The following is a 9822-nucleotide window of genomic DNA, read 5'->3' as shown; positions in this document are numbered from 1 at the left end:
TTTACCTGCGTGGTGGATGTTCAAGTTTCTGGTTCTGGCTGTGGGTTTTCAAAGGCTCGTAATTAATAATATCTACATTCGAAACTGCCTTTTCATGTTCCAACGATGAGCATGTGTCATGAGTGTCCGTGTGTGTATAAGAGGTTGGGAGTTCGTCGTTTCCAAAACAATGACTCACATGAAAAAGAGTAATTATATCTTATTCCGTGATCTGAACAATAGCAGTTCCCAAACTGATGCTTCCCCTGGAGTAAGTTGTGAATCTCACTTAACAAATGGCTAAGGTAGGAAGGAATGGGCTCTGGGGTTCTTGATGGGACAGGATAAATTTAATAATGACCAATGAAATAAAACAAAGTAAAAAAATGGAGAACGGATGTCAGACGGGGCCTATATGTTGAAACTTAAGGCACACAAGCCACTAGGTTGGCGACTCCTGTTCTCACGCGTGGCCCCTTTATTCTTACTGGTCTCTTTGAGAGGCGATCAGCCTAGTACGTTTTAAGAGTGGATCGCCTGGGTTTGAATCCCGGCTCTATTCTTCATTATGGGTGGACCTTGAGCACATGGATGGATGTGGTGGTGGGGGTGGGGTGTCTCTGTGCCTCAGTTTTCTCTTCTATTATGAAGAAATCAGCAGTAGCAAATACGCAGGATTGCTGTGGCATTAAAGAAAAATGCTTACAAGGTCTGGCACATAAGTAGTAGAGTATGATTATTACTTGTCTGTCAGTCTGTCAAGCCAGAGGTCCCCAACCCCCGGGACCGTGGGCTGGTACAGTCCATGGTCTATTGGAATCGGGCTGCACAGCAGGAGGCGAGCATCATCAGGTGAGCGAGCAAAGCTTCGCCTGTATTTGCAGCCGCTCCCCAGCTCTAGCGTCACTGCCTCAGCTCCACCTCAGATCAGGCACTAGATTCTCACAGGAGCCCTGGTCCCTGGAGCCAAAAAGGTTGGGGATCGCTGCATTAGGCCCCAAGCCAAAAAGTCTTGATCTCAGTACTTTAGACACTATAGGATGAGCTAAGGTGTGATAGCAAAATGTTGAGTGTTTTTCAACGGCTAGGAATAGGATGCTGCCCTTTATTATCTGTGTGGCCACAGAGAATTTACATAACCTCTCTGAACTGCATTTCCTTGTTTGTAAAACAGGGTTAATAACATGCCTCCCAGGGCTCCTTTGGGGCTTACAAGATAACACATGTAAAGGGCCCGGCATCTGGTATTAGCAGGCGAGCAGCAAGAGTTGGTTCCTACGCTTTTTTCCATTCACTTTCACTGGGCAAAACTGGGTTTGAATGCAGAAGGGGAAGGGCACGGGTTAACCAAACCATAGGGGGTTTCTTCATCTTCCTCAGCCCTTACCCCTCCCTCCCCTCTTTGTATACTTAACTGTTATCTTTAACCTCTGGCATCCCTCTGACAACCTCTAACCCATTCACCAGCTTACTACCTTACCCCTTCATTCTTTCAAGTATCAACACAGGGCTTTATCACAGATCTCTAGGAAGCATCTTATAACCCTGAAGGCTTAAAGACCTTAAGGACCCAGCCCCATTTTTAACAAAGCCCTTGTCTTTTTCTAAATAACGTCTTTTCCCAGCTTTGTAAGCTCACTCCTTAAGGACCGAATTCTGTTAATTTGTAATTGATGAAAAAGAGAATGAAACCAGAAGAAACAGAGAACACTCACAGCTTAAGATTTGGTTCAATTATTTATTTTTTTCTAAAAACAATAAAAAAAATCAACTTTAAAAAGGAAATGTATTTAAATAAAAAAAATTATGGTTTATAATACATGGCTTGGAATCTTGTATAACTGCTATAAACGTTTTATTAAAGTTATTTACATTTAATGGTCATATTTACACAGAAAAATTGGTTACATTTCTTAAAAAAAAACAATTCTTAAATACAAATCTGTTAAAGGGAAAAAAAAAATGGCAAGCATAAAAAAAGTTCTTTTATGCCCAATGTTCCATGTGAGGCAGTTTACATTATGGCTAAGACTTTCAGTCCAAAGACTCAGCCCAGGTTGTGAGGTTGCACTTGACCATGCATTTGAAAAGAGTTCATACATTATAAATTGTTGTAGTTCTGTCAGAAGGAACCTCTTCCCTCACTCTCCCTTAGTAACAAGTGAGAATTCATGAGCGACTCCAGTTCCTCCCTCCAATAGGTCAAGTTTTATGCACAAGAGTTCCGTAGCTGTTCAAGTTTGTGTTTCAACTGTTCTCGCCGCTTCCGCAATAAGTCTTTTTCTGAAATGAGCTTTTGCTCCTCTGCTTGGATGGCCAGGATGTACGCGGTGGCCTTTTTAAGGATAACTACCTTGGGGGCCTTTTCATTGTTTTCCAACTCGGGGATCTGGTCACGCAGGGCGAAAAAGCTGCGCTTCAGCTCGTTTCTCCTCTGGCGTTCCAGAACGTTGTGTGTTCGCCTCTTGTCGTTCTCCTCCGTGTCTGAGGACCGGGGGCTGGCGCATCTGCGGTTGTTGCTGATCTGTTTCAGGACTCGGCCACTGTCCAACTTAGCCCTCTTGGTGGGGGGATAGTCTTTCCTGGTGGAGGGGGGCGCTGCGTAATTGTGCTGATGGGTGGACACGTGGCACCTCTTAAGGACCAGTGGGCTGTGAGGAGGTTTGCTGTGACTTCCAGCAGAGGGTGACCCCGATTCTGACCTTTTGGCAGGGGGCTGCCTCTTTTCCACAGAAACGACATCGATTTCTTCCTCATCCTCCTGTTCTTCCTCTTTAAGAAAGGAAATAGAAATCACCTGGTTAGCAACATTTCCTTAAAGCAATCAATGAATGGATTAGATTTATGCTATGCCAATGTAAGGCATCCTGTGAGGACGGATCCTGGCACAGAGTGATCCCCGCTCTTCTCCCCAGGAAGGCAAGCCCCAGAAATCTCCGGGAGGAGAATGACAGCTGGCTTTATGGCACGGGCAAGAAAATTACCATTTACCAGGATACGGCACCGATGCCAATTCTTACCTAAGACTTAATGAGGCTTTGGACACACCCAAATTAAAGCATATTCCCAAGCACCTCCTGTTTTTAAGGGACTTTACCGAGAACCCTTTAAGGTGTTGCAAAGGATAGTTGCAGATCTCCTTGGAGTGACTTTAGCAACTCCCTATTTTACTGGAAGTGCGAAAAGAAAAAAAAAAAAATCTTGCCCCTTTGCCAAAAGCCCTAGGGGTTGGGGGAAGGGGAAGAAAGAAGTCCAGTTCTGGAAAGGATTTGTTTTCAAGTGTTCAAAAGAGGCTGAAAAGATCCCGACTCCTCAGCCCACGTGCTCTCTCAGGTACTCTCACTAGCTAACAGCCCTGAGGGGGAGGCCCCGCGCCTGTCCACTGCCCCCTCTTCATTTTTGTAGAGCTGCAGTCATTAAATTCCAACACTTCTCAAAAGAGAAGAGGGAGGCGATTCATTCACTCTCAGAGATCAATCCTCTCTTCTTAAGCTCATTCACACTACCCCTCTCCCCCCTGCGGCAATTAAAATGCTTAAGAAAGGTAAGAGGGAGTGGGATCGAGTTGCAAGATAAACCGATAGATTGAAAAACCCAAATGAAATTCCTAGGGGCGGGAGAGAAAGGAAGAGACTGGCCACTAGGGCGGTCTTAGGGGAAGGGACGGGAGGAAGCACTAAAAAGCCCAGTGTTCCAGGGACCACGGAGCTCCTAGATCCTTCCAGATCTACCATTTCTTTCCCTAATATAATAAAAGAGACAGTGTCGACTGAAGTGGCCAGTTGAATAAGCGGCCAGTGAGAATAGGAAAGATGGCCAGCCGCCCTCTTTGTCAGGCCCGGAGGGTCCCAGCTTACCAGAGTCGCTGCTGGTGGTGGGTGGTGTCTCCTCGTGGAGCACCAGGGGCTCGGGGCTGGCCCGCGGGGAGGACGCGGCCGAGGAGAGCAGAGAGTCCGAGGACGGGGAGAAGGCGGTGGAGTCCGGGGAGGCGCAGGGCTTCGGCGAGCTGCTGTCGTTGAGCGGGTAGGGGAAGACCACAGAGGGGTCGATGCACTCGGAGGCGGCGGCGCTCAGGTCCTGCAGGTACAGGCTGGAGGTGGAGCAGGCGCTGTGCCCGCGCGCGGGGCTCCGGCTGCCGCCGTCTTTGCGCGCAGCCTGGTAGGAGGCCAGCTTCTCGGAGACGAGCTTGGCGGCGGCCGAGAAGCCACTCCACATACAGTCCTGGATGATGATGTTTTTGATGAAGGTCTCGTCGTCCGGGTCGCAGATGAAGCTCTGGTTCACCATGTCTCCTCCCAGCAGCTCGGTCACCATCTCCAGCTGGTCGGCCGTGGAAAGGCTGCCGCCGCCGCCGTCGTCATCGTCCCTGGGGGAGAAGGACGCGAATGCAGCAACGTAGGAGGGAGAGCAGAGCCCGGAGCGCCGGCTCGGCGACAGGGGCGGGGTGGGCAGCAGCTCGAATTTCTTCCAGATATCCTCGCTGGGCGCCGGCGGCTGCAGCTCGCTCTGCTGCTGCTGGTGATAGAAGTTCTCCTCCTCGTCGCAGTAGAAATAGGGCTGCACCGAGTCGTAGTCGAGGTCATAATTCCTGTTGGCGAAGCTGACGTTGAGGGGCATCGCGGCAGCCTGCCGAAGGGGGCACACAAAGCGGGGCAGCCTTGAGTTAAGGTGGCGGGGGGGGGGGGGTCTTGGTTGTTGCCGCAACCCTGCGCAGCGCGCGCCACAAGCCGGAACCACTCCCCTTCCAGCGCTATCCCCAAGGGCGGCCAGGGGCGCGGGTCGGGGGGAGGGAGGGCACCCTTTCACTGCCTCTGGATGACCCCTAGAATCTCGGACACGCGCTGGGCGGGTCAGCTGCGGAGCGCCAGCGAGGCTTCGGTCCCCCGGGCGCCCGGAGCGCGAAGCCTGGGAGTCGGCCCCGCAGCCGCCGAGCAATCAAAATCGGCTTTGGCCTCGGTAAGAGACCGGGGGACGCGGCGGCTGGGAATACTATTAGCCAAAGCCAAAGTTTTGCGCCACCTGAAGGAGAAGGCAAGAGGCGCCGCGGCGCGAGCGGCTGTGCGCGCCCCTCTTTCGCGCCGGGGCCCCTCCGCGCCCCTGCCACTCGCGCCCTCGCTGCGCTCCTCCGCTCGCGGGCGCCGCCGCCCCTCCCAGCCTCCCTCTCCGCCTCCCGCATCCCCTCCCTCAGCGCTCCCCCCTCCCCTTCCTTTGCCGGCTTTTCTTTTCCCTCGCCGGCTGGTGCGGTGAGCTCAGCCGCGGGCCTTAACACTTTCTCCCATAAATAAAAGGGGGGTGTTAGAGAATAACAGGGGCGCCTCCCTTCAACACCCAATTCTGCGACGCAACTGCGCCAGAGACCCTGCTGCGATTCCACGCCTTCCCCCTCACCCGCCGAGGGTCGCAGCTGTTGTGGAGAAGCCCGGGGACCCGCTCCTTGTCGTCCCTCCGCATCTCGGGGGCGCGGGGACACCCGAGGCAGCGGAGGAGCCAAGGCTGGGCGCGGGGATTTGCCCCCGTTTTCTAAGCCCGTGCATCCAGGAGAATCGGACACGTCCCTGCTCCAGCCTCCCCGCTCCGCCTCCCCAGCACCAAGTCCAAACACCTCCGTACATCGAGCTCTTTAATTTTATTATTCTTTTAAAAAGCCCAAAAGCCAACTTCTTAAAAGGAGCAAGGCGAGAATCTAAAATGCCGCGGGGATCGGCGGTCCGGACGCGCCGCATCATCTCCGGCTGTCAGAAAATCCGAAATTTAAATGCCCTTTCGGAGACGCGGAGAACTCAGCGGCTGCGGAGCTCTTTCGCTCAGACACGCAATATGTAATCCTTACTCCAAGCAGCTCAAAATGCAAACGGCTTTCTGCCCACCGCGAAGCACAGCCCCGCTCCCCCGTACCCCCAGGAAACCCCAAAGCAATTAATGCAATAAAGCAGGAATGTCCAACCCGCCCGGCTCTGCGTCAAAATTCATGGGCAAAAATCTCCAAAGCCTAGTTTTAAAAACGCCCCCCCATTCCCCCTGTTTTCCACCTCCCCATCTTGACAAGTCTGCTTCGTCCAGTTCTGTTTCGTCCAGTTCTGCTTGCTTCGTCCCCACCCCACCCCAACTAGCCTGAGAAGTGTCAATAGCGCAGGAAGGGGAGAAAAGACACCCCGATGCGGGGATTCTACTCATCGTGGCAATAAGCGGTAGAAAAATAAAATAAAATAAAAGGCAAATAAATCCGGGTGCTTACCGGGTTTCCCACTGTCCGAAGGAAATCCAGAGTCCGAAAAGGTGCAAGGAGAGCCTTTCAGAGGAGCGGGTCGTAGGCAGCGGCGGGGAGGTGTCTCCCAAAACGGGCTAAAGAGCGTCCCCGCGTCCGAAGAGTCGCGTTCTCGCTGGGGTGTTGTAAGTTCCAGGGGAATGTGCCCGCTTGCTGCAGCGGGCAAAGTTTCGTGGATGCGGCGGGGCTTGCGGATCGCTCGCTGGCAGAGGTCGGCGGGAAGGGTGGGGAGGGGGCGGCTGGGCCGGAGGCGAAGCCTTCCTTTCACTCCGGATCCTCTCCCTGCCCTGGGCGCCCGGAGCGCGACTCCGCTCGCCTGGCTCGCTCGGCTCTCTCTGCTCTCCAACCCTGACGGGTCCGCCCGCTCGCTCCCTCTGCCTCTCGCTGGAATTACTACAGCGAGTCAGATAAAGCGCTGAAAACGAGCTTTTATATGTTATGCAGTATCCCTCCACCCCCCTAGTCCTTTTTCCCGCCAAGCCTCTGAGTGCCCTCCCCTTCCCGAGGCAAGAGGGAAGAAGACGGCCGCCCAGAGAACCAGGGAGGCAGCAGCTGCCACAAGAAGCGCAGCCCGGGGATCCTCCGCGGCGCAGACCCTTGGCTATAAAGGGCCGGTGGGCGGGGGATTCGAGACAGAGGCTCTTCCCCGCCCCCAACCCTCGGCTTTGGGAACTCAGGAGGGGCGCTGTGCGGCGGGAGAGACTCGGCGGAGAGGAGACTCAGCCTTTGAGCCTGGCACGGGTGCGCGGAGCAATCGGATGTAAATAGCGCAGCGTGAATTAACTGCCAGCATCTACCATTTTCTTTTGCTCCTCCTCAAACCCTGTCCCTTTCTTCGCTGTCGCTCTGGCGCAGCACTGTTTGACAGACCGCGTACTTGTCCTGCGTGCTTAAATCATCGCAGGGCGAACAGCTGAGCCAACGCTGAGAATTCACCGCGTACCGCGGCCGCGCCTTGCACGTCCCGGGCGGCCAGGCGCCTCCCTAAGGCTGGGGAAAGGGCAGTGTTTGGAAAATGAGTCTTATGAAGAGAGGAGGAAAGAAAGGGTATTTATTGGAGCGCGCTCTGAGTGTGTATGTGTGAGGTGTTAGTGTAGATGGCATTAAATGATAGGCAGAGGGAGGAAAAGGATGTCTAGAGTTATTAAAATAACTCAGCAACGCATCGCCACGTATACTTGGAGAGCGCGTTATGAGTAAACATCCACTGCATTTGTCGAGGCGGTATTGTGCGTTAAGTGTGTACAGCTATCGATTGGGCACCTTCCACCCAGAATGAATTCCCCAGTTGGCTGCCAAGGCTGCAGACACCCCCCGGCCCGCCCGCGCAGACCTACATCGGACTCAGCGGGATCCGGCTGTGTCCCAGGATGCGTTAATCCCTGGGAGCCTTCTGTGTGTTCCGGGACTGGAGCAAGGCTGGAGCCCAGTTGTGGGTGCACGCTACGGGGGACCTTGCCCGCCCGCTTTCTGCGGGTCTGAGCCCCCATTGCATCCCCGCGCCTCTCTCTTGGGAGTTCCAATTCCACAGCCGCGTTTCGGGAAAATCCTGTTTGCGCCCTGTGTAGCCGGTTTGCACCAGTCCGGGGCTCCCAGGTTTGGGGGAAATCGAAGGCACTAGGCAAAAGAATACTGGGGAGGAGGGCGCGACCCTCGGGATTGGACTTCCCAGAAACGGGGGAGGGTGAGCTTGCGGACCCAGCCGCAGGAGTCAGCAGAGACCACCCCCTTCTCTTGTGAAGAAAACCGTTAACTCTTTCCTCGGACAAACCTGAGGTTTAACTTCCTTTCCGGGTCTTCTTTGACCTTTTTTTTTTTTTTTTTTTGGAAATTTTATAAGAGTTTATTTGAGTCCAAACTGACAATTGCCTGGAAGCAAGGTCTCAAATGCTGTTTTTTCCCCCCTTTCATTATTGGAATTCTGATCAAGCACAAAAAAAAAAAAAAAAAAAAAAGGGAAAGAAAAAAAAAGCGTGGATTCTGATCAAAGCAGAAGAGCCAAGTATTACTTCCGAGTTTTTTTTTTTTTTTTTGGTGGGGGGTGGTCTTGAGCCAACTAAGAACACCATAGTGAAACTGCGTGTATGTTAATCCGTGTACATCTGTATAGACTTCATGTACACGTCCACCCAACACGACACATTTGTTCGCTCCCTGAATGAATCTATATTTAATATTTAATGCATATTCCCGCAGGATTTGTGATTTTGCATTATACTAGGGCGTTAAAAATAAAACCCATCTTCCCATCCCTGGACCCTCACCCAAAGGCATTTTAAGTAAACTTTCCCATCTCCCATCTCCCCCCCTCCCCCATTTCAAAACAAAAAATCTAGAGGGGGGGGGGCGTGTATAGCGCGCCTAGTTCAAGGTAAATTATTACCCGTAGAGTTTGCCGCGCTGCCTTCGATTGTTAAAAGAGTAGCAACTTTCTCAGCACAATTCAGCTTTAAGGGTTGCACATTACTCTGGGCTCCAGTCCCTTGCCTGGTCCTGGTTTTGCCGCAAAGCCTTTTTCCACAGCCCCAGCCCCCTCCGCTGGCTGCACTAGCGCTTGTTTGCGAAAGTAAAGTGTGCCCTCTACTGGCAGCTGGGCTCACCGCATCGCGCTCCCAACTGCGGCCTGGGGGTCCGGTGGGGGGCAGGGGCGCCGGGAGCTCAGGGGTTCCAGTGCCAAGCCATCTCTTCTTGATTCCTTCAGGTCGACTGCGAAAGAGCGGAAGGAAGAGGAATTCCTGGAGGGGAAAGTGCTTCAGAGGAGGCTGTTTAACCGCATAAGGGTGATGAAAATGAGCTCATCACTACTTATTGACAGTGAACATCATCACTCTGTGGAGAACTGATGCTATGTATGGGAAACGTGAAATAAACGTGAAATAAAGCGTGAAGTATACATACAGGAAAAAAAAATTCCAGCAAACTCTAAAACAATAAAACAACGTTTAGGCCACAGTCTTAAAAACCCATCATTTTCAAACTACCAAATTTTACAGCAGGACACTGGATTTACTGGGGAAAGGGAGGCACGGTGAAATGTTAGGGATGTTTGCTTTTTCTTATTAATTTTTTTTTAAATTGGGCTGATGAGCGATAGATAGCTAGAGCTTTTGATAATGTCGGCAGAGGTGGGGGGCGGGAGGAAGGAGCATTTGAGAGTCCACTGGAAAAAAATGTAAATGACTATGTTAATAAAAAAGTTTTTATACTGAAAAGTCTGGGCAATAAATATCGAAATAAAAGCAAAGGAAATTTACCTAACATGCTCCATGCGTGTGAATACTTCCAAGTAGGTTTTTATGAGGAGAAGAATGCTTGAGAGTGTCTGATCACCTAGATATATCCTCAGGAAATTTGGCAACGGGGATCATTCCTGGAAGAGGCCTTTTTGGGTGCTTCCCCAGGAATCTGGCACTTTTGGCATTGCTCTGCTGGAGACTGAAGGACTGCTCTCCACGGGGACAAAACACAACACCAACCAACCAATCACACAGGGCAGAAGTAGGTCTAGCTTGACCACACAGGGTAGTTTTGGAAGATTGCTAAAGAGGGCAGATATGCTCTGTCTTAATGTCTGAATA

General features: G+C 52.0%; 1 protein-coding gene and 1 long non-coding RNA gene across 2 annotated transcripts; one reads left to right on the top strand and one right to left on the bottom strand.

Annotated features, from left to right (window-relative positions):
* Positions 1 to 1810: 1810 nt before the first annotated feature.
* Positions 1811 to 6685, bottom strand: MYC (MYC proto-oncogene, bHLH transcription factor). The gene is made up of 3 exons (XM_016136818.2): positions 6215 to 6685; positions 3837 to 4605; positions 1811 to 2751 (listed from the first exon to the last, which is right to left on the bottom strand). Exons 2-3 carry the CDS (start codon positions 4594 to 4596, stop codon positions 2189 to 2191), a joined length of 1323 nt encoding a protein of 440 aa, XP_015992304.1. The 5' UTR covers positions 4597 to 4605; positions 6215 to 6685; the 3' UTR covers positions 1811 to 2188.
* Positions 6686 to 6827: 142 nt separating this feature from the next.
* Positions 6828 to 9539, top strand: LOC118612016. The gene is made up of 2 exons (XR_004954668.1): positions 6828 to 7004; positions 8946 to 9539. It is a non-coding gene; the product is annotated as an uncharacterized LOC118612016 (long non-coding RNA).
* Positions 9540 to 9822: the final 283 nt, after the last annotated feature.

Source organism: Rousettus aegyptiacus, unplaced genomic scaffold (assembly GCF_014176215.1).
Source record: "Rousettus aegyptiacus isolate mRouAeg1 unplaced genomic scaffold, mRouAeg1.p scaffold_m13_p_15, whole genome shotgun sequence".
Lineage (NCBI taxonomy): Eukaryota > Metazoa > Chordata > Mammalia > Chiroptera > Pteropodidae > Rousettus > Rousettus aegyptiacus.
Note: the sequence above shows the minus strand (reverse complement) of the source record. Positions and strands in the feature narration are given on the sequence as shown.